General features: G+C 33.2%; 1 protein-coding gene across 2 annotated transcripts in view; it reads right to left on the bottom strand.

Moving 5' to 3' along the window:
- SI (sucrase-isomaltase) overlaps positions 1-25630 on the bottom strand; it is a 118798-nt gene that overhangs the window by 32151 nt on the left and 61017 nt on the right. For both annotated transcript variants that reach the window (XM_061416911.1, XM_061416920.1), the window contains 12 exons: positions 19793-19996; positions 18035-18189; positions 16429-16597; positions 14729-14825; positions 14509-14621; positions 14295-14420; positions 12696-12824; positions 10888-10998; positions 8393-8455; positions 6333-6449; positions 4837-4924; positions 3768-3906 (listed from right to left, as the gene is read on the bottom strand). In XM_061416911.1, coding sequence (XP_061272895.1) covers positions 3768-3906; positions 4837-4924; positions 6333-6449; positions 8393-8455; positions 10888-10998; positions 12696-12824; positions 14295-14420; positions 14509-14621; positions 14729-14825; positions 16429-16597; positions 18035-18189; positions 19793-19996 — 1511 coding nt within the window. The remainder of the gene's footprint in view (positions 1-3767; positions 3907-4836; positions 4925-6332; positions 6450-8392; positions 8456-10887; positions 10999-12695; positions 12825-14294; positions 14421-14508; positions 14622-14728; positions 14826-16428; positions 16598-18034; positions 18190-19792; positions 19997-25630) is intronic.

The following is a 25630-nucleotide window of genomic DNA, read 5'->3' as shown; positions in this document are numbered from 1 at the left end:
AGTTTAGGCCCTATTAATGCTTCAACTCTTATTTATAATTTGTCAACAATTAATCTCCATATCACTCTGCAGAGAATCTTTGCTATAATACTCCCTGTTTTAGAGGGTAGTTTTAAGACAGAAAGGCTTCTCTAGGTCTTAAAAATTTTTTAAAAAATTAAAAATAGTTATTCTATTTTAAGCATAGAATCTCTCCAAAGCCAGATCTCAAAAGAATGGTTTTAAAAATTAGATCATATATTTTTCTTTTCCTCTCTTTTCAGCCTTTGAAGAACAAGTTTATTGACTTTATTATTTATTTAAAATATATGCTAGTGTTAAGAATAATACAATATATTATCTGTATCTCTCTATTATAATTATAAATGTACCAAAAATAAAAAAACACTATTGTATTAGTTATAAAAATAATTGCTTTTATTTTATTATTCAAAATAAATAGTATAAGAATAGGGACTATAGAACTATATTGGAAAAATATTTCAAATTCTTAGGCATATTTGTAACCTACAGGCATGTTATCAACTGTATGTAATCATTTCCTTGTTAAAGATGGATCACAGTGTGTACTGATTTCTTTATACATAAAAATTCTTCAATGAGACCTTGAGACTCTGGAGGTTTAAGGAATGCCTTAATCTTCTTTGTACTCCTTATACCTAATATAGTGCTTGGCATATAATTAATTTTTGAATTAATATCTCAAACTTATAGGAAACAAAATTATTGAAACTGAAATAATGAAACTGAAAATGGTACAGTCTGAATAACTTGAAGAAAAATATTATGCTTTTCATTCTTTCAGTTTTTTCCAATGTTAAAAAGTCTTACTCTCCATCATTTGTTTAAATGTAATTTATTTATAGCATCCTTTTACATTTGCAAGATCTTTAAATGTATAATGACTATATTTAACCTCTATAATAGCTGAGAGTTCAACAATTTTATTCTCATTTAACTGAAAAAGTTAAATAATAAGAAAGTACTTAAAAGATATAAAAAGTCTATGGCTATGCATAAATTGAGCTATTTAACTCAACATTTAAAATCTATTAATCTTTTAATTTAAACAACAAATATGGTTAAACTTTTACTGAAAGATTTTATGTACAAGAACAAAATTAATATTAAATGGATGTTCTTTGGAAAACTGTACCGATATCTTCCTCATAATGCTATTTGAGAGCTGAAAATGGATTTTAACTTCCCCAAATAACTTATAACGTATCATATAACAACATACCAACTATCTGGAGATTTACCTAATTTTTCCCTGAATTTATTTATACAATTTTAATAGCTGTGGTAAGATAAAACTGGTTCACTTAGATGTACTAAACATTGCACAGTGTGTCAGGAACCATGCTAGATTCTGTAATGTGCTCCAGAAATTCAATTTATTTTGCTCTGTGGAAAAAAAAATTTTTTTTCATTTCCCTTAAAGTACATACATTCATCTCAAGTTATATAAGTTTTGCTAATGGGTTCACCAGTCACCTCTCAATATTTCTGTTATTTTTAATATATATAGTTTTATGGTAAAGTGAGGTTAGGGAAGGATAATTGTGCTCCATATTATGTTCCAATAGGGTTAACTGAAGAAGCATTTGTCTCAATAAAAAAGTATTACTCTTAAGAAATACATCTACTAGTTTTTCTGAATGCCCTTACATTGGGATTTAGTGAACAAATCTACAGTCAGTCATTCATGTAATAATATCTTAATTCACCTATTCTAGGTTGAAAAGAGTTTGGTCCTGGAAATAAGATGTGTGTTTCGCTAAATGAGGAAATATTACCCATACCCTTTACTGCAAAATGCTTTTCATTCTTTTACCAACTTTAGCCATCTACTAGATTACCGGTTTTCAATCCTGGATGCTCATTACAACCCCCTAGAGAACTGTCTTATGATCTAGCAATCCCACTGCTGGGCATACACACTGAGGAAACCAGAAGGGAAAGAGACACGTGTACCCCAATGTTCATCACAGCACTGTTTATAATAGCCAGGACATGGAAGCAACTTAGATGTCCATCAGCAGATGAATGGATAAGAAAGCAGTGGTACATATACACAATGGAGTATTACTCAGCCATTAAAAAGAATACATTTGAATCAGTTCTAATGAGGTGGATGAAACTGGAGCCCATTATACAGAGTGAAGTAAGCCAGAAAGAAAAACACCAATACAGTATACTAACGCATATATATGGAATTTAAAAAGATGGTAACAATAACCCTGTGTACGAGACAGCAAAAGAGACACTGATGTATAGAACAGTCTTTTGGACTCTGTGGGAGAGAGAGAGGGTGGGAGGATTTGGGAGAATGGCATTGAAACATGTATAATATCATGTATGAAACGAGTTGCCAGTCCAGGTTCGATGCACAATACTGGATGCTTGGGGCTGGTGCACTGGAACGACCCAGAGGGAGGGTAGGGGAGGGAGGAGGGAGGAGGGTTCAGGATGGGGAACGCGGGTATACCTGTGGCGGATTCATTTCGATATTTGGCAAAACTAATACAATATTGTAAAGTTTAAAAATAAAATTAAACTAAAAAAAATTTAAAAAAATAAAAAATTCAGATTCTTGGGCTACAGTTCAGATTAATTAAAATCAGAATTTATATAGTACAAGAATCTCCAATTTGGTACTATATTTAAAATAGATGACCAACAAAGGTCTACTGTATAGAACAGGGAACCCTACTTATATTCTATTAACCTAAATGGGAAAAGAAACTGAACCACTTTGCCATACACCTACAAATAGCACAACATTGTTAATATGTTGTGTTATATGCTCCAATATAAAATAAAATTTAAAAAATATCCAGTTGATTACAATGTGTAGTTAAGAACCAATGATCTAGAGTTGCACTGTGTAATTTGGTGACCATAAGCCACATGGTACTGTTTAATTTAAATTTATGAAAATTAAATAAAATGTAAAATTATTTTCCTGAGTTACACTAGCCATATTGTTCAACAATCATATATGGCTGGTAGCTACCATATTGAACAATCCAGAATTATAGAACATTTGTATCATTGCAGAAAAATCCATTGCACAGTGTTAATAGAGACTTGATATTTAAAGAATTGACTATGTTTCATCATTATTAGCCTCATATAAGAATTTGTTTAATAGAGCTATTAGTGGGCTTCCCAGATGTTGTGGTGATAAAAAATCCACCTGCCAATTCAAGAGACATGGGTTCAATCCCTGGGTTGAGAAGATGCCCTGGAATAGGAAATGCAACCCACTCCAGTATTCTTGCCTGGAAAATTCCATGGACAGAAGAGCCAGGCAGGCTACAGTCCATGGGGTCGCAAAGAGTCAAACATGACTGAGCACAAGTATGATTATTAAAGTTTGAGAAGCTCAAAGTCAATTACATAGTTTCTTATTTGCTAATAATAGATTTAAATAGCAGATTTAGCCTACCATTTGTGCTTTAATTAATGACATCAAACTATATATTTTTTACTCAAATATTCATTAAAAATTATTCTTTGAGCACTTACTATTCCTGAGGCATTGTGCTACTATGAGCTGAGTACATGCTTGGGAACAAAATAAAATGATTCAGGGTCCTTTGGGAATAGGATGAAAATTTAAAATAAATATACAGAGAGAGAGAGAAACTATTCTAAGTGCTTTGAATGGCCAAGTAAGGTAAGGTCATCAGGGAAGGACTCAAAGTAGGAACATTAATATCTAACAAATAATAGAAAGGATGATTATGAAAATTGCTTACTCATAAGTTGGTTTCAGCTGTGACCATCCATATAGATTGTGAACATCATAATGCAAAACAGATGATCCATCACTAAGAATCTGCTCTGTTTCCATACACACGGTTCTGAAATGTAATCCATCAGTTCTTTTTGTGAGTTCTAGGGAGAATCAATGAAAAAACATTAATATGTTATAAAGTCATCTATATTGAAATGTGGAACCTGTAGTCATAAGCTATTTTGGTAAAACATTAATCACTGTTTGAAAAAGAGTACTTTTTAACCAATTGTGCACTTTGTTTATGCTAATTTTAAATTAAAAACTGGTCTGCAATTGTAAGTGATTGCAATTACAATTGTGACTGGAAAATATGTGCAAAATTTTACTTTATTTAGTAACAAAAATGTTAATAATATGAATTCATAAAACCATGAAAAATGTACTTCTTAAAATCTACTATATTTTACGCATTTAGATGAGAAATACTGATTAAATAGATTTTTTTAAAAAAGACTCCATTTGCTAACATAAAGCCCTGGGATAAAGAGCCAGGCAAATGCTACAATAGCACTATCTCTTGTTCCAATTTTTTCTCAGTTTCAGATTAAAATTTTCAGAGCTTTTATGCAGTTTACTGACTATGTAGGAGTATATGGATGAATGCCAAAAGACTGTACTTTTCTCTCCTCGGTCAGGGACAACCAAGGAAGTGTTGTTAGCATTCTTTCACTTTTTCCCTAGTGAAGAAAAACTTAAAAAAAAAAAAAAAACTTTATGAAAAATTTAAAGATTTTTATTCAAACAATACTAAGGATTCTCAAATCTGAGAAGATTCATAAGAAAATCAAAATAATCAAATTTAGAAATGTATTCATATAGGTAAAGCATATTTCTTGACTTTTTTTTTCCTCAAAGTAATGTTAGATGATCTAGATGATATTGGTAATGAGCTGAGGTGTAGTCCAGTGTGCAAATGGGTAGTGAGAATTGGGAATGTGAATCCTGTTCTCTAAATTATAAAGTATATAAACCTGATAAATAAATGATAATAACATGATAACATCAAAGGTATAACGGCAATATTGTACCTGGGAAATAAGGTGGATAATTCAGCTCTGCATTTCTGCATTGATTAGTAGTTGTTCCATTTACAAAACTTGATGGTTCATTCATATTCTTAAAGAGAGAAAGAAAAGTAAACAAAAAACAAATTTAGGGCTTATCTTCTTAAAAGAACTAATTCAGGAACTCAATAAATTGAAATAGCATATCCAAATAACAACACTTTTAAAAAGCAAAAATATAAGACAATCTCAACAATACCAAAGAATTTTGTTTAGCTCAATATTTCTTAACATTTTACAGTTCATGTCTCCTTTTTTAAAATATAAAATGTCCTATTTTCCTCTGTAGATAAAACCTACATGTAAAAGTAAATTGTTTTCTGTGTTTCTAGACATAAAACTAAATTATAATAGTGTATATTTTTTTCCCTCCACTTCTGCCCTGGAACTTTGTATAATTTTTATTTTTGAAAAATGGCTTGTGGTTTTTAAAACTTCAAGATATAGTTTACAAATACAGAAAACTTCAAAAAGTCTCTATTGAATACACATCTTAGTAGCCACACATAAAGGGACCATCATATAAATATATAAATTAGTTGCCAGTTAAAGGTGAGGAGGAAATGGCAACCCACTCCACTATTCTTGCCTGGAGAATCCCATGGACAGAGATGCATGGTGGGCTATAGTCCATGGGGTCGCAAAGATTTGGACGCAACAGAAGAAAATAACACACACATTTAAAGGTGATTCCTTTAGCATAAAAAGGTTATTTTTTCTGGAACAAGATATAATTCTTAGGGATTATTTAATAAAATCCCTTATAGTGCACAACTTTACACATAAAATAAAATTGTATTTCCATTAATTTAAAAAAAATACATACTTTTATATTCTCAAGGCTTGTACTTAATATCACCTCTATAATTTTTTTTAATTCAAAAAGCAAGTAAATTAATGCAGACATGCTGAAAAATCAACAGATAAGTTCACCTACAAAAATCTAGAGAAGTATTATGTAAAATATCCTGTATTAAATGTTTACTTGTGATATAGTAAATTCATCTTATGTTATCTCAAAATGTTATTACTAAAACTCTTATATCAACACTTTAAAGTTACACATAAAATTAGAAAATTATTTAAAGGATGATTTTGCTACATCTGTAAGAGACTATGACTTCTTAAACCAAAGACTGACAGTTGAGTGTAAGATTTATTCCTACATTAAATGAAAATAAAATAAATATTTATAAGCACTTATAAATCATTAAAGAGACTACTTTGGTTTCTTGGTAAAGTTGAAATTCAATTTTAATATTCAGCAAAAAACAGCCAAATACTTGAATTGTTAAAACTGCATTTTATCAGTTCTTTGCATAAGAAAATTCTACAGAAAAAAATGAGTGAGATAATTTCATAAAGAATACTTTGTTAAGATTATTAGAGCTTAGTAAAATTTTTGCATAATCAGTACACAATAAATAACTTAAAATATAAATTTCTCAAAGTTTACTTACAATCCACAATCCATCAAACTTCATCTGGTTATTATAAAAATCTATAATTTCCCTTGCCCACCACTCTGCTGTGGAATTCCTGAAGAAATCTGGAAAAGCTGCATGAGCTTTGGTAGCCTGTAAAAACAAAAATTAGACCAACATGTAGAAAGTCATAAAAGAAATCTTATATTTCAGTAAGACATTTGTCTATCAGATTCACAAATTGTGAACAAGTGATAGTAAAGGCAGCTTGATCTCAACCCTAATGAATGAATATCCATGATCATCCTCCAACAACCAAGTCCATGTGTGTCCTTAAATCTAAACTGAGTTTCTCATAGACAACATATATATAACTTACAAACTGTTAGCTAGACTAAGAAAAAAGAGAAAGTTAAATAAAATCAGATATGGAAGATGAGAATTACAACTGATGTCACAGAAATAGAAAGGATGGTAAGAGGCCACGATAAATAATTATACAACAGACTAGATAGCCTAGAAGAAATGGACACATTCCTAGTTTCACACAAACTAACAATATCTGATGAGTAGATATATGAGCATCCTCAACCAAACTATTAGCAAAACACATTCAACAGCACATCAAAAGGATCATACACCATGAATAAGTGGGATTTTTCCCTGTGAGGCAAGGATTATATAACACACAAAAATCAATTACTGTGATACAGCATATCAACAGAATATATGGTAAAAATCACATGGTCATATCAATAACAGTGCTTCCCCAGTGGCTCAGTGGGTAAAGTATCCCCCTGCAATGCAGGAGCCACAGGAGATGCAGGTTTGATCCCTGGGTGAGGAAGATCTCCTAGAGAAGGAATTGACAACCCACTCCAGTATTCTTGCCTGAAAAATCCCAAGGACAGAGGAGCGTGGTGGGCTATAGTCCAAAGGGTCCCAGAGTCAGACATGACTGAATGACTAAGCATAAGCATATCAATAAACAATGCAGAAAATATATTTGATAAAATTCAACACTTTTTCATGATAAAAACAAAAAACTCCCAACAAATTAGGAATAGAAAGAAATTACCTTAACATGATGAAGACTATATATTAAATGCCCAAAACTAATATCATACTCTTTAGGAAAACACTTTCAGTTTTCTAGTTCAAATAAGAAACAAGATAAGGCTTCTCACTCTCACCACTTCTATTTAACATAGTCCTAGCCAGAATAACTAGACATAAATAAGGGGGAAAGAAGCATGCTAATCAGAAAAAAGAACTGAAAGTGTCTCTGTTGTAGATGATGTAATCTTAGAAATCCCTAAAGAATACACACACACAAAACTATTAGAATTAATAAATAGGTTCACTAAGTTGGCAGAATACAAAATCTACATGCAAAAATCAGTTACACACCTGTACACTAACAATAAACTATTTGAAAGGAAAATTAGGAAAGTAATCCAATATATAATAGCAATAAGTAATAGTAAAGTACTTAGAAATAAACGACTAAGGAAATAAAAGATTTGTACACTAAAAAATATAAAACATTACTGAAAGATATCTAAGAAGAAACAGACAAATAGAAAGGAAACCAAAGTTCATGGACTGAAATATTACTGTTAAAATATCCACAGTACTGAAAGTAATCCATAGATTCAATGTAACCCCCATCAAAATCCCAATGACATATTTTACAGAAACAGAAAAAACAAGCTTCCAACTTATTTGGAACCACAAAAGGCCTTGAATAGTTCCTTAATCATAATAATCTTGAGTAAGTAGAACAAAGCTGAAGGCATTAGGTTTCCTGATTTCAAGATATATTCCAAAGCTACAGTAGTGAAAAGCATGGTCTTGGCATAAAAATAAACATATAGGCCAACCGCAGAGTTAAAGAGCCCAGAAATTGATCCACACATGTATAGTTAACTGATCTTTGATAAGAGTGCAAGAATATGCAATGAGGAAAGTAGAGTCTCTTTAGCTAATGGTGCTGGAGAAACTGGATATTCACATGCAGAACAGTGAAATCTCTAATTATTAAATCTAAGTGCTGAATTTCTTTTGGTTCTACAATTAATCAATATGAAACTTACATTAGCAGCTTCATCTTCAGTTAGACTTTCATCTATTGTCACATTAGGCAAATCTGGCCAAACCTACAAAAAGAGAAGAAATGAGAAACCAGTTCAAAATAAATTCAGTGTGGTATGACTTTTGTAAATAAAGTTTTATAAGCAAATAATAAAAAATAATTCCTTCAATTATTTGCTTAGTTTGTGTTTTGGCATATGTATCATTTGGAAACTGTTTCCATTTTCCATATTAATCTTTTTAATATGACAAAAAAAATCCAACCTTGGTGTAGGTAGTGATTTTGAAAACAATGTGTGTAACCAAATTGTCTAGTCAACAATTAATTTGAAACACGTACACCAAATTTAATTTAATGTGATATATTAAAATTATTTCTACACTTGCTCCAGGATAACACTTGAAAAACAAAAATATATATAGTTTTATATGAAAGGAATTGAATATCTGAGTTGAATGATGCCATACTGAGGCAAATAATCCTCTTGGTTTTCACAGTAGTACTAAAATCCTCTCACCACCATATTCCTACTCCAGTCACTGCTTCTTAGTCTACCAATGTTTCTTCTACTCCAATCACAAACACAAAACAGGACTCAGATTCAATCATGCCAAAAGCTCTGGGATTTAAATCTATGTTGTAGAAAGTAGAATCCACAGAAGGGTAATTACATATAAGAGATTAGTTGCTGATAGAGAATAGTGCTTAAAAGGTAGTAAAATGAAAAAATGTACAAAAATATAGAATTAGAAGAAAGTAGGAGGGAAATAATCCCTTTTAATAATCAATATTCTATACTTGCATGTTTCTTAAACATTGTGATTTTTCACCTTTACCACAGAATTTTTTCTATTTTACCTTTATCTTTTTATTTTGAAATAGTCTCAGACTTATAGAAAAGTCACAAACAATATACCTGGTATTTTTCTATACCCTTCACCGTGCTTCTCTTAATAGTAATATATTTATAACCACTGTACAATTATCAAAACCAAGAAGTTAACATTAATACAATATTACTAGCTAATCTATAGGCCATGTTCAAATGTCACCACTTTTATCACTGATGTTAATATTTTTGGTCTAAGATCCAAATAGACTTGCACATTGCATTTAATTACATCTCCCACTATAGAAATTATTTTCATTTCAATTGTGACTAGTGGATTTTTTTCTTTACTCTTTAAAAAAAAATGTATTCTATATTGGAGTATAGTTGATTAATAATATTGTGTTAGTTCATATACATATACATGCATCTATTGTTTCTGAAATTCTTTTCCCATTTAGGTTTTTATAGAGTATTGGGCATCTTTACTCTATGTATAAGCCAAAGGAGGATGTTTTCTACAGTGTATTAATATAATCAGATCTGAATATTATTGTCTAAATGAAATACAATGAATTATGTTCCCTGTTCAAGTAAGGAATATAGGTATAGCTTTTACAATAATGCTATGCTATGCTAAGACACTTCAGTCGTGTCCGACTCTGTGTGACCCCATAGACGGCAGCCACCAGGCTCCCCCGTCCCTGGGATTCTCCAGGCAAGAGTACTGGAGTGGGTTGCCATTTCCTTCTCCAATGCATGAAAGTGAAAAGTGAAAGTGAAGTCTCTCTGTCGTGTCCGACTCTTAGCAACCCCATGGATTGCAGCCTACCAGGCTCCTCCATCCATGGGATTTTCCAGGCAAAAGTACTGGAGTGGGGTGCCATTACCTTCTCCGTTTACAATTATACAAGATGTTTTAAAGAGAATTACAATGCGAGAGTTGGACTGTGAAGAAAGCTGAGCACCGAAGAATTGATGCTTTTGAACTGTGGTGTTGGAGAAGACTCTTGAGAGTCCCTTGGACTGCAAGGAGATCCAACCAGTCCATTCTGAAGGAGATCAGCCCTGGTATTTCTTTGGAAGGACTGATGCTAAAGCTGAAACTCCAGTACTTTGGCTACGTCTATTCAAAGAGTTGACTCGTTGGAAAAGACTCTGATGCTGGGAGGGATTGGGGGCAGGAGGAAAAGGGGACGACAGAGGATGAGATGGCTGGATGGCATCACTGACTCGATGGACGAGAGTTTGAGTGAACTCTGGGTGATGGTGATGGACAGGGAGGCCCGGGGTGCTGCAATTCATGGGGTTGCAAATAGTCGGACAAGACTGAGCAACTGAACTGACTGACAAATATTAAATGACTTTTGTAGTATAGAATAATGAATAACCATCTTATTAGTAGTAATTTTATAATAAAACACAAAGGTACCAAGAAATATAAAAAACAAATGAAAGATGAAACGAATAGTATTTGGACATATGATGTATGAATTCTTTCTAACAGTTTGGACTGAACTCATGGAGTATCTATTATTTTATTTATTAGCTATTAAATCATTGTATCTCTTCTTCTGAATATGCCTTAACAGTAGCTTAATTAAGTAGAAACTTTCAATGAAATAGCATTTTTACACTTATTTTATTTCAAGCTATCAATTCAATACCTTTGCCCAACAAATATCACTTGTGTTAGGCCATTTGACAAAGACATCTTTCTCCTGTCCTCTTTCAAAGGCAGGGTAAGGCTTCGTTTCATTTCCTGAAATTGCTGGATCCTAAAATGAAAATGAAATACAAAACAGGTGTCTATGATATGGAAGTATAGCCCCCTGGGTAGCTGTTATGAAATATTACAATTTTCCATTTTTAAATTATCATTGTATTGTATTATCACATAGACTGACAGATGGACTGATGGTATAAATTTTTTTTTATTTTATTTTATTTTTAAACTTTACAATATTGTATTGGTTTGGCCAAATATCAAAATGAATCCGCCACAGGCATACATGTGTTCCCCATCCTGAACCCTCCTCCCTCCTCCCTCCCCATACCATCCCTCTGGGTCATCCCAGTGCACCAGCCCCAAGCATCCAGTATCGTGCATCGAACCTGGACTGGTGGCTCGTTTCATATATGATATTATACGTATTTCAATGCCATTCTCCCAAATCATCCCACCCTCTCCCTCTCCCACAGAGTCCAAAAGACTGTTCTATACATCAGTATCTCTTTTGCTGTCTCATACACAGAGTTATTGTTACCATCTTTTAAAATTCCATATATATGCATTAGTATACTGTATTGGTGTTTTTCTTTCTGGCTTACTTCACTCTGTATAATGGGCTCCAGTTTCATCCACCTCATTAGAACTGATTCAAATGTATTCTTTTTAATGGCTGAGTAATACTCCATTGTGTATATGAACCACAGCTTTCTTATCCATTCATCTGTTGATGGACATCTAGGTTGCTTCCATGTCCTGGCTATTATAAACAGTGCTGCGATGAACACTGGGGTACATGTGTCTCTTTCAATTCTGGTTTCCTCAGTGTCTATGCCCAGCAGTGGGATTGCTGGATCATAAGGCAGTTCTATTTCCAGTTTTTTAAGGAATCTCCACACTGTTTTCCATAGTGGCTGCACTAGATTGCATTCCCACCAACAGTGTAAGAGAGTTCCCTTTTCCCCACACCCTCTCCAGCATTTATTGCTTGTAGACTTTTGGATCGCAGCCATTCTGACTGGCGTGAAATGATACCTCATAGTGGTTTTGATTTGCATTTCTCTGATAATGAGTGATCTTGAGCATCTTTTCATGTGATGGTATAAATTTTTGTGTTCTAGCTTGATTGTTTTTTAAATTTTTAGAAGGAAAATTTAACAACTTTTGAAAATGTGTTAGCTATGATTATAAGCAAGATTACTAGTATTTTTGTTTTGCTTTTATTTCCCCAGTGGGATTTCTAACTGCCTAGCTTGCTTTTTGTAATGTATTGATGAAATATTCTCCCCATAGAATCACTAATTTGAAGGCAAATTTTTAAACATGACAAGCGTAAGAAGCAGTCCCAGAGAAAGATATGAGAATCTTAAAGGAATAGAAAAATCCATCATCACTTTGTGATAGTGTCTATAAACTGAGGTCAGTTTGTAGCTTGGGTGATTATTAAGAAACAGCCTGTCTTTGACTCCCAGCTTTATTTAATCTTAGGTCTCTATGGATAAACCCAAGAATGAAGGTAGCCTTGTGGCTGCCCATGTAAATGAAGTGTTAAAGGAAGAAAGGTTTAGATTTGGGAGTAGAATTCAAACTTACATGTTTCATATTTTGAAACACCTTTTCCTCCCTCATTAAGAAGAGAAATCTGAACAAAACTAATATAATAAGGCTCAGATAGAAGATGAAATACCTCCAATTAAATTAAATACAATTAAATTAAAAAAAAGAAGATAAAATATAAGTACTGACCAGGATAATAATGTACCTCATTCCCTCACTTCTTATTTTGTCAACAAACTGAGGAAGGTCATGAAATTCATCATCAATTGTAAAGTCTAGTTGCCTTTCCATGTAATCAATATCTGTGTACTGAACATCCTGAAAAATATGAGAATTGTAGTGTGGTAAGAATCAGCAGAGTGAGTTCATCACATTCTATCATGTTTATAAAAGTAATAGTACTATGAAAGTTTCAATGCTTGAGAATTGAGTAATGTGATATTCAAGAAATAAAAATAGCATGTATAGATGCAAAATATTCTAAGAACAAGTTCATATAAATGCTATGTTTTGTTAAAAGTTCATTAAATAGTAATTCTGATTTAGAAGTAAAAATCCTTTCAAATAAGTATCTTTTGTTTTATAATTCCCAAAAGAAATAAGACATAAGAGTAAAGGACTTATGAGGTCATGAAATTATACTAAATGATAACTTGGAATTTTGTACAGTATACAGAAAAAAAGTATTGCTCTATTTCTGGAAACAAAAGGCAAATATGGGATAATTTCAATAATTCTAAAATTATAAAAGGAGAAAAAATTATTAATAAATTCATCAATTATTTTGTTATTCTTATATCATCCACCAAAGTCATTTTCAAAATAATAGCCTAAGCTTAAATAAGCAAAATATTATTTGCCAGTAGATATTTACAAATATATTTACATGAATAAATGCTTGCATTATATTATTAAATCTTTAATTTAAGCCTAAAGTACTTTAAAAAAATTATTTTCTGTTAAAGACAATTTCTTTTTCTAGATATTACAAAAAATATGGATAACATAGGACTAATAATGAAAAAATCTTCTTCAAAATTTTTTTTCACTTTCATATCACTACATCATTAACCTATACAATTAATTTCCCTATAATAATGTATTCAGGAACCATATGTTGGATTCTACTGTGTCTTGATGTCTTATAAATGAGACTCTACTTATTCTTCTTAGAGTGAGTTCTTATATACAAAGCATTCTAGATTTTAATATTTAAATATTACCGGGAGGATACCTGAGATTTCTTAATGTTGCTAAAAAATAAAAATCACAGGAACTGATTATTTCTGGATACTTAAAAATCTTTAGTTTCCCACACATTGAGGGAAGAGGATATTCTGCAAGCCCACTGATTCTCTATGACAGCTGTCATCAATTCCATGGCAAAAATCATTGTTTCACCTCAAATTGTTTTTCTTTAATTTGTTATATCAGTTGATGAAATAAGTTCACTGGATTCGTACTCTCATTTAAAAGAAGACAATAAATGTGTTTGACTACCTATGAGACACACAGTTTCTCAGAGAAAAGCAAGTGCATAGTGACTTGTTTAGCACAACTTACAGTCATAAGACTGATGAGAAAGAAGGAAAAATAATGGTATTAGCCCTTTCTTTATCCCTCTGCTAAAGACAATCAGTATAATCTGATATCCAATTCATTTGGTGCTACTAACAAACTACACATTGCTTTTTGTCAAATGTTTAAATAATTTTAAAGTGTATGTTTATTTTATTCTGCTTTTGTAGATGACATATTTAACACTGTTTTAAAAATTGATATACATACATAGGGGATCTGGGCAGCCACCATGTCATTATATACTTCTTCAACTTGTGAAGTATTTCTGTATCCATAACGACATAACTGGAATCCCAAAGCCCAATAAGGTGGCATGACTGGTTGGCCGATTACCTTTGAAAAAAAAAATTCCTGGTGAACTAAGATAAATACTTTATATTATAAAGAAAACTTTATCTCTTTTTAAAATCCACAATCATACTTCATGGTATTGCTTTGTTGTGACTTCTGGAGATGGGCCCAAAAACATATAAAAGTCCAAGATTCCTCCAATCATGCGATATGTCAGAGCAGGCATTGGCTGAAATGTAACATCTGGAAATCCAAAATATGATTAAATTTTGTCTATATATAAGTTATTATTTTATTTGAGTCACATAAAATATGATTTTTTAATTTAAATTTTTAAAAAATTGTTTTACCCATTGCATTGCTGTTAAGTAAGAGAACTCCATGAGCATTGTTCTCATCTTCCAGAGCCATGTAATAGGGATGAAATCCATAGGAATTAAGTTTGTACTAAAATTGAAAAAAATAAACATAATGTATATTTAAATAATAATAGCATGTGAATTTTTGTCAATGTAATATTTAAATTCACTATAAGACTGAGCCTAGGAATTTAAATATTCCTTCATTGCACACCCAAACTATGACTGAATTAAAACAAACACTTTTTTTTAATTTATTTATTATTCAAACCATTAGTGCATTAGAGTATGAGAATGAATATACAAATGTGTAACACTCACAAATACTGCCAAATTAACTTACATAAAGAAACCACTGGTTTTAGAATAGTTGGGTTTCTTTCCATAGATTATGTATCTTAATTTATTTATGAATTGGTACTTCTTTTTCAATAATAGAATGTTTTATTAATGATTAAAGTGATAAGTACTCAATCTCCTTAAGTACTTAATGGGATATCTAAGTTTCTATAATAATTTATGATAATATTTTAAATTAATATATTTTTCTCCTACTGAGCATTTAATTTCATTTTCAGCATCATCTTTTAATTTTTCAGAATGGAAAATCTATATGCAGAGTCATGCAATGTCAAGATTACAAAACTTATAAGTTGATGATCCCTAATCAAATTAGTGTCATTGACCCACAATGAATCCTAGTAACTGAGTAGCTTGTGACAGAAAATTTATATATTTAGGACCAAGGTTATATGAACCTAATAGTGCCAATACTTAATGTTGAAGGGTTTTTGTTTTTTTGTTTTTTTTTTTGATTCCCCAACCAAGGATCAAACTTGTGCTTCCTGCAGGGGCAGCATGGAATTTTAACCACTGCACCACAAGGGAAGTTCCTGAAGGGTTTTAAAGAGGTAAACTTTGGTAAGACATGGTCTTTCAAACTGGAATAAATGAAAAACAGCATTCATAAGTTTGAACTATTGTGATACAAATAAAAGTTGTATGAGCACCTTAAAATAAAAAGTGGTTACGATAGTATACACATTTATAATCTCATGCTGAATATATCCTTTAAGTACACATGACATATGAAAAATGTAAATGAACTAGTATTTTTATTAAAATGTACTTTGATATATTTAGAGTAATTATAGTTAATATTAATTGTGAGAAATATATTAAATATTCATGAAATATACACCATTAATAAGACAAAACTTTGGGGAAAGTGTCATGAGCATATAAAAATATTTCCTAAACTTGTAACTAACAGCATAACCTCATAAAAACGCACAACTGCAGCTTAGGGTAACAAAGGAAAAAGTGAGAATCCAATCTTTATCTAAGGGGTAAAAAAAGAAAATTTCAAGAAGAACCTTAGCCAGTTATTTTTTAAAAGCTGAAAGTAAACATGGATTTGGCAGGGAATATTGAATCTGAATGTTCTTTCTATGCAGTTGAGAGAGTAAGCAATTGGGTCACAACCTCACTTCTCACTGTAGTCAATGATGTTATCTGATTAGTCATTTACTTTCACCTGTACTTTATTGTGACTTTTGTTTTTCAGAAAAACACTCCAGCAACTGTCATGATTTCTAGTCCCTTTTATTGTTTCAATATTGAAATACAGGCCAACAAAGAGATGGCTGTATCTTAGTTGCCACTTATGGTAGTCAAATACTGGTACTTACACCAGGGGGTTGGTCTCTTGTGAACATTCCCCAAGTATGCCAGTTCAGGTCACGCTTAAATGTTGTGTGTTCCATTTCCCCAAAACCATACACATATTCTGAAGGCAGGCGGGTAGATATCTGAATGAACTGGTTGTTAAAAGCAAAACCAGGAAGGCGAGAATCCCAACTGAAAACAAAAGAAAACAATTTTATTCCTGTATATGCATACAAATAGGATCAAAATAATAATAATGGTAATTCTTTCTTAGGTGATGTTAAAATCAGTAGTATTTTTCCCTATATAGGGCTTACCATACCCAGATATAGATGGAAATAGATTATTCCAATACTTTTGTGGCTAACATAACAAATATCAAAATATGTTTTACAAATTCATAATCTTATTATGACTATATGTGTCTTTAGATATATATCAGTTTTTAAAATAAAATCAATATAAATATATAAATAATATATGACCTAGAAGTAATAAATGTCCTAAGAATTGAAAGTCCTTCATTTTCCTGTTCTCTTGAGAGAATCAGCAAACTTTTACTACATATAGAATAAAAAGAAATCAATATCAAAATAAATAACACATATGTATATTTTAATTTCAAACTCTATTACTATATCCTATCATTTACTTCATCTTTTAATTTATATTTGTAAAAACGTGTTTACAAAGAAATCCAGAAGAAATGTGTTACAGAGAATGTCATTTACAATAGGAAGATAAAAGAAGAGGAAAAGAAAGTTGGCAGAGGAAGAAAACATATTATTACAAAAAATTTGGAACATATTCATATTTTTATATTAACGATTTTGGAAAAGTATTTGCTAAAGAATAATGCTTCCTGAATAACAATAAATAATGTATCTGAACCAGGGATTTTCCACAAAATCATTTAGCTTTTTAACATTTAGAATGAAACTCTTCAACATTTTGAAACAATATAACATGTTTTTCTTCATTATTTGTATCCATACTGACAATACCTGAAAACATCCTGACAATATCATGTAAAGAATAGCAGGGAAAGCTTAAATTACATAGAAGTATTTTGTAATAGAAAATACATAAGAGTGTACTTTGTAGAACTTTTCACTAAAATAAAGGAAATATTTTAAAAATTAAATTTATTCATTGAACATAAAAATCATATCTATATGCATGAATCTAAACTTCCTTTCATTGATTCCTGACAGAGATAGTATTAACTTCGTCAAAATCCAGAACTAAAAAACTCCAATTTCAATCGTTCTAGTAAAATATTGACATATTTCTAAACACATTTATAAATACTTATTTTGACAATACTCCTCAGGCTTTTCAACATGAGTCTTTATTTTTGCTCTCAGCTTGAATAGAAAAATGGGTCTGATATTTAATAATCAAATTCATCACATCCAAAGTGTCAATAAAATCTTAGACCAATTGTTGACAGCTCACTAACTTTTGTTTTTGAATGTTAAAATAAGCCAATTATTTAATACCTTTAAAGCCACTGTTGATTTGATGACACAGTAAGTAGCACAGTGAAGGCTGTGAAAATAATCATCCAACTTTGCCACCTAAGCTAAAATGAAAATGTCCTTCATATCAAGTAATTCAATTACTTACATAACTCTTCTTGTGCTTCTTCTTCGAATCTGAATGCCAAAAGGATTTTCCTTGATTTCAACATCATAAAGTCTAGTTTCATAAGTACTTGTTGGTGTATTTGGAATGTTCAATGGTACTGGAACTTCATATCTCTTATTTTGGGCATCATAAATCTATTATAGAGAAATAATGAAAAGAGATATGTTTAGTTCTTAATAGTGACATATTAGGTTCTTTGCGACCCCATGGACTATAGCCTGCCAGGCTCCTCTGTCCATGGGGATTCTCCAAGCAAGAATTACTGGAGTGGGCTGCCATGATCTTTCCAACCCAGGAACCCAGGTCTCCCACATTGTAGGCAGATTATTTACCATCTGAGCCACCAGGGAAACCAGGGAATACTGGAGTGGTAGCCTATCCTGTCTCCAGGGGAACTTCATGACCCAGGAATCAAACTGTTGTCTCCTGCATTGCAGGTCGGATTCTTTAGCAGCTGAATTATCAGGGAAGCCCAATATATTTAGGTACATATCATTAAATAATTCAAATAATGCCTCAAACAAGAACATTTAAATTCTTATTTACATAATTCTTAATTTTGTATCCATGGCCCATATATCTATTTCAAATTCCATAAACATATATAGATGTATAATGAATTAAATTATGTACTGTATTTTACCTGTTTTAATGTTTTGTAATTCATTTTTTCATACAGTAAGACCTCTTAAAGAAGAGAAGTTTCAGAGCTAGATATTCACTTATATGGATACACAAAATTATTTACCACTCATGGTTAGACACAGTTGCCTCAATATTTTTGCCTTATGTATGATTTTACAATGAATATTAATGCTAATTTATCTTCATTCACATCTTTACTTAGTATATTACTTACAAGTGATAATATTAGGTCAGAATATATTACAATTTGTAGGATCCTTGATATCTATTGGTAAACTGCTTTCCAGAATTGGTGTATTAATGAACATTCTTATTAAAATATGTACTCTAATACTATTCTTTGTTAAACAAGAAAACACTTTTTTTTTAATTGCCATTTATTTCCTTGCTGATGAGGATAAACACTTAGTTTTCTCATTTTTTGTATTTGTCTTTAATTTCTTTCATTTTTATTAGCCTCCAATTAAAATAAATAAATTTATATTAAAAAAATAAAGGGTGTTAAGTATTTTAATATTTTATTCCAGATTGTATTTCTTCAGTTAAATGTCTGCATATGTATGAGTTGAAATTGCTTTCCATTTGTCATATATAAGTCAGTACCATTTCTAATAATTTTCTTAATGGAGTTCTTCAGTGCTCTTAAGTAAAAAATAACTGCTAAGTATAACTATTGAAAGAAATTATCTCTTTCGTATTTCTTACTGTATTGGCCATAAACTTCAGATCACTGTTTAAAAAGAATGGAAACAATAAGGATCTTATTGTGTTTGTTTTGTCCTATTTTGTTTACTTGAATGGAACAACCAACAGAGTCCAACTAAATGATTTATCAATTTATCAAGAATTTAAATAATTAAAAATCACCACTATATGCTTACTTATTCAAAAAGCTAGCAAAAACAGAAAGTTTTACTTATTGTGCATCTAGCTATGAGCTCTGTAGGAAGACAATAAAAGCTTTATAGAATCAAAAGATCATCAATCCAATTAACAATCCTTAATATTACATGAAAAACTCAAGCACCTAATCTATTTAAAATTTTTCTCGAGAGATGAATCATGCATTGTGATAGTTTATAATAAACATACCTTAAACTGCAACATATCATCTTTGTGATATTTCACCTCCACACGAAGAGACGAAATGGAATCAGAAGGTAGCTTTATTCGATTTGCAGTATTCAGCTGGAGGTCAGCTGTTATACCCACTGATGAGTACTGAGTTGAGTGGACTAAATAAGAGTTGTCTTCTTTAGGAAAGTAACACTCAGGTGCTTTGGATCCTAAATGAACCTAAAAACACAATACATGTTCATTTCAGAAATTGTAAGAATTGTAATTTTTAGCTAAAGAAAACCAGAGTAGACATGTTAACCACATGTATGATTTATAAAATGTTTACATTAAAATCTATAAATAACTTACATTAAATATTAATTACAAATTTATATTATTTAGTGCAATAAAATACATTAAATAATTTACAAATTATTTAATACCAAAATGAAAGTACAATCATAACACAAAATATCTATCAGGAAACATTATCTATCAGAGTAGCCATTCCCTCTCCAGTGGGACCTTCCCAACCCAGGGATTGAACCCAGCTATTCTGCATTGCAGGCAGACCCTTTTCCATCTGAGCCACCATCCTCAGAAGACATCAACTAGACCCAAACTGATGGACATTCTACCACAAACCTTGCCAGTAATCTTCGATTATAAAAGACAAGACTCATAAATTTCACAATTTAGGAGGAAACAGAGATCAAATTGCCAACATCCATTGGATCATCAAAAAAGCACCAGAGTTCAAGAAAAACATCTACTTCTGCTTTATTGACTACGCCAAAGCCTTGGACTGTACACAAACTGTGGAAAATACTTAAAGAGATGGGAATACCAGACGACCTACCTGTCTTCTGAGAAATCTGTATGCAGGTCAAGAAGCAACAGTTAGAACCAGACATGACTGGTTCCAAATCAGGAAAGGAGTACATCAAGGCTGTATATTGTCACCCTGCTTATTTTACCTATATGCAGAGTACATCATGCGAAATGCCAGGCTGGATGAAGCACCAGCTGGAATGAAGATTGCCGGGAGTAATATCAATAACCTCAAATATGCAGATGACACCACCCTTATGGAAGAAAGCGAAGAAGAACTAAAGAGCCTCTTGATGAAAGTGAAAGAGGAAAGTAAAAAAGCTGGCTTAAAGCTCAACATTCAAAAAACTAAGATCATGACATCCAGTCCCATCACTTCATGGCAAATAGATGGGGAAACCATGGAAACAGTGGCAGGCTTTATTTTCTTGGGTTCCAAAATCACTGCAGATGGTGACTGCAGCCATGAAATTAAAAAATGCTTGCTCCTTGGAAGAAAATCTGTGACCAACCTAGACAGCATATTAAAAAGCAGAGACATTACTTTGCCAACAAAGGTCTGTCTAGTCAAGACTATGGTTTTTCCAGTAGTCGTGTATGAATGTGAGAGTTGGATTATAAAGAAAACTGAGTGCTCAAGAATTGGTGCTATTGAACTGTGGTGTTGGAGAAGACTCTTGAGAGTCCCTTGGGCTGCAAGGAGATCCAACCAGTCCATCCTAAATATTCATTGGAAGGACTGATGCTGAAGCTGAAATTCTAATACTTTGGCCACCTGATGCAAAGAAGTGACTAATTGGAAAAGACCCCGATTTTGGGAAAGTTTGAAGGCTGGAGAAGCGAACAACAGACGATGAGATACTTGGATGGCATCACCGACTTGTTGGACATGAGTTTGAGTAAGCTCCAAGAGTTGGTGATGGACAGGGAAGTCGGGCATGCTGCAGTCCATGGGGTGGTATAGAGTCAGACACAAGTGAGTGACTGAACTGAATTGAACTGAGGAGATCCTTGGGTCAGGAAGATCCCCTGGAGAAGGGATTGGCTACCCACCCCAGTATTCTTGCTTGGAGAACTCCAGGGACAGAGGAGCCTGGCACAACGGAGTGACTAACACATTCACTTTCTTTTTAAATTTCAGTGCCTAAGTTGTTTGGCTGAATGTGGCTTGAAAAATGCTGGAAATCATGCAGATTGCTCTCCCTTTACATAATCATGCAAGTTAGAGTGGGTCCAAAAGACACAATCATGGTATATTTGCCTCGTTCATTCACTATCACACTGCCCTGGATAACATTTTCCTTTTGTCTTCATGAAAAATCCTCCCTATTCTCATCATCTCCTAATGATCTTCCTTATTACTTCAGTATGAAAAGGAAAGCAATCAGAAGAAATATCAGAATGAAACAGGACAACTACCCAACCATATCTTTACTTCCTGTTACAAAATATGTTCCGCCTGTGATTCTATATAAGGAGAACCATTTCATTTGTGCACCCAGTCCCATGCCTGTTTGCCAGCAAAGACATTCTCCTGCAATTCTTAACCTTCTGTCCTATATCACTAATATTCCACTCATTACAGGTTATTCCCAATGGCATAAACTGATTTGATTTTTCCCATCTTGTGGTGCTAGTTGTAAACATTGCACCTGCCAAGGCAGGAGATTCAAGAGATGTAGGTTAGATCCCTGGGTTGGGAAGATCCCCTAGAGAAGGAAATGGCAACCCACTCCAGTACTTTTGCCTAGAGAATCTCATGGACTGAGGAGCCTGCCAGGCTACAGTCCATAGGGCTGCAAAGAGTCAGATATGACTGAGGTGACTTAGCATGTACTCATCTTAAAGAAACTGTCACCTCGTTAATTTCTCCAATTACTGCTCTATTTTTTATGCTTTTCTTATGGCCAAATACAAAAAGCTCACCATATTCTCTATATCTAAGTTGTGACTTCCGTGTTAATGGAATCTCATTCTCACTCTGATGAGGCTTTTATTCCCATAACTCTATCAGTATTTCTGTTGTAATAGTTACCAAAGACTTCCATGATGCCAAATCCATGCCACTTTTCAGTTCTTATCTTACTAATTTTTAAACATAATTTGTACAATTGGTAATTTTCACTGTCTTGAAATGCCTTGTTCGCTTGGCTGACAAGAACAACAATTAGATTGTTTTCAATCTAATTCATTTATGATTTATTTTCGGTCTTTTAACTGATTATCATTTCACTGAGTCAAAGCTTTGGATGATTCAGAAGTTTAGTTTTTGAACTTTCCCCTTCTCAAGCTCCTTCCTTTGATGATGTCGCTGCATCATATAACTTTAAAATATATATATATATATATATATATATATATATATATACTGACTCTACATTTTATATATTACCAATGATGTAAAATTTTCAGTTTCATTAGTTTCAGTTCAGTTCAGTCACTCATTCGTGTACGACTCTTTGCAACCCCATGGACTGCAGTACCCCAGGCTTTCCTGTCTGTCACCAACTTCCAGAGCATGCTCAAACTCATGTCCATTGAGTTGGTGATGCCATACAACCATCTCATCCTCTGTTGTCCCCTTCTCCTCCTGCCTTCAATCTTTGCCCAAATCAGGGTCTTTTCCAATTAGTCAGTTCTTCACATCAGGTAACCAAAGTACTGGAGTTTCAGTTTCAGCATCAGTCCTTCCAATGAATATTTAGGACTGATTTCCCTTAGGATGGACTGGTTGGATCTCCTTGCAGTCCAAGGGACTCTCAAGAGTCTTCTCCAACACCACAGTTCAATAGCATCAATTCTTTGGGGCTCAGCTTTCTTTACAGTCTGACTCTCACATCCATACATGACTACTGGAAAACCATAGCCTTGACTAGATGGACCTTTGTCAGCAAGGAAATGTGTCTGCTTTTTAATATACTGTCTAGGTTGGTCATAGCTTTTCTTTTAAGGAACAAGCATCTTTTAATTTCATGGCTGCACTAGGCATCTGTAGTGATTTTGGAGTCAAGAAAATAAAGTCTGCCACTGTTTCCATGGTTTCCCCATCTATTTGCCATGTAGTGATGGGACTGGATGCCATGATCTTAGTTTTTTGAATGTTGAGCTTCAAGCCAGCATTTTCAGTCTCCTCTTTCACTTTCATCAGAAGACTCTTTAGTTCCTCTTCGCTGTCTTCCCTAAGGGTGGTGTCATCTGCATATCTGAGGTTAGTGATATTTCTCTGGGCAATCTTGTTTCCAGCTTGTGCTTCATCCAGGCTAGCATTTCACATGATGTACTCTGCATATAAGTTAAATGAGCAGAGTGACAATATACAGCCTTGATGTACTCCTTTCCCAGTTTAAAATCAGTCTTTTATTCCATGTCTTGTTCTAACTGTTGCTTCCTGACCTGCAAACAGATTTCTAAGGAGGCAGATATAATTTGTTGTGATCCACACAGTCAAAGACTTTGACGTAATCAATAAAGCAGAAGTAGATGTTTTTCTTGGAGAAGGCAACGGCACCCCACTCCAGGACTCTTGCTTGGAGAGTCCCATGGACAGAGGAGCCTGGTGGGCTGCAGTCCATGGGGTTGCTAAGAGTCGGAAACAACTGAGCGACTTCACTTTCACTTTTCACTTTCATGCATTAGAGAAGGAAATGGCAACCCACTCCATTGTTCTTGCCTGGAGAATCCCAGGGATGGGGGATCCTGGTAGGCTGCCGTCTATGGAGTTGCACAGAGTTGGACACGACTGAAGTGACTTAGCAGCAGCAGCAGCAGCAGATGTTTTTCTGGAACTCTCTTACTTTTTCTATGATCCAAAGGATGTTGGCAAATTGATCTCTGGTTCCTCTGCCTTCTCTAAATCCAGCTTGAATACATGGAAGTTCACAGTTCATGTACTGTTGAAGCCCATCTTAGAGAGTTTTGAGAATTACTTTGCTAGCATGTTAGATGAGGGCAATCGTGCAGTAGTTTGAATGTTCTTTGGCATTGCCTTTCTTTGAGACTGGAATGAAAACCGACCTTTGCCAGTCCTGTGCCCAGTGCTGAGTTTTCCAAATTTGCTGGCATATTGAGTCCAGCACTTTCACAGCATCATCTTTTAGGATTTGAAATAGCTCAACTGGAATTCCATCACCTCCATTAGCTCTGTTCATAGTGATGCTTCCTAAAGCCCATTTGACTTCACATTCCAGGATGTCTGGCTCCAGGTGAGTGATCACACCATCACAGTTATCCAGGTCATGAAGATTATCTCACAATTGGAAAGCTTCACTTTGATTTGTATTGAGTGTCTCAATTTTAATTTGTCCAAAACAAAACTCTTCCTCTCCTTGCTTGTTTCCCCATAGTTTTGACAGTGTGTTACTAAATACTTTCTCTTTTTCTCAGCTGTTTACACCAAAAACTTGAAGTCATTTTACTCTTTTCTCTCATATCCCATATCCAATCAAAGAACAACATTTTCTAGCTTTATGTTAAAAATATGGACAAAAATCAATCGTGTGTGTGTTTACTCACTAAGTTGTGTCTGACTCTTTGTGATCCCATGGACTGTAGCCCACCAGGTTCCTATTTCCATGGGATTTACTAAGCCAGTATACTGGAGTGGGCTGCCATTTCCTCCTCCAGGATATCTTCCTGACTCAGTGATTGAACCTGCGTCTCCTGGGTCTCTTGCACTGGCAAATGGATTCTTTACCAATAAGACACCTGGGAAGCTCCCCACAAAGTCAAACACTTATTACTAATTCTACCTTTACCACTTTGGCTCAATCTACCAGTATTTTACTTTGTTTACTGGAGTAACCTCTTTCCTGGTCTCCCTGTCTTAGTCTTCTCACATTCTGTTCTCAACACAGAAACCATTATAGTTCCATTAACATGGAAATTTAATCTACTTATTTGTCTATTCAAAACTCTCTAGTAGAATTCTATCTCGGAGTAGAAATTTTATTCCTAAATGTGGTCAAAGTAATGGAATTATATTATCTGTTTTCATATGTCTGTAATTTTATCTCTGGCTATTCTTCCTTCCACTCATTCTGT

The sequence above is a fragment of the Bos javanicus genome, chromosome 1, assembly GCF_032452875.1.
Source record: "Bos javanicus breed banteng chromosome 1, ARS-OSU_banteng_1.0, whole genome shotgun sequence".
Lineage (NCBI taxonomy): Eukaryota > Metazoa > Chordata > Mammalia > Artiodactyla > Bovidae > Bos > Bos javanicus.
The sequence above is the reverse complement of the archived record's forward strand: the minus strand, read 5'-3'. Positions and strand labels throughout refer to the sequence as shown.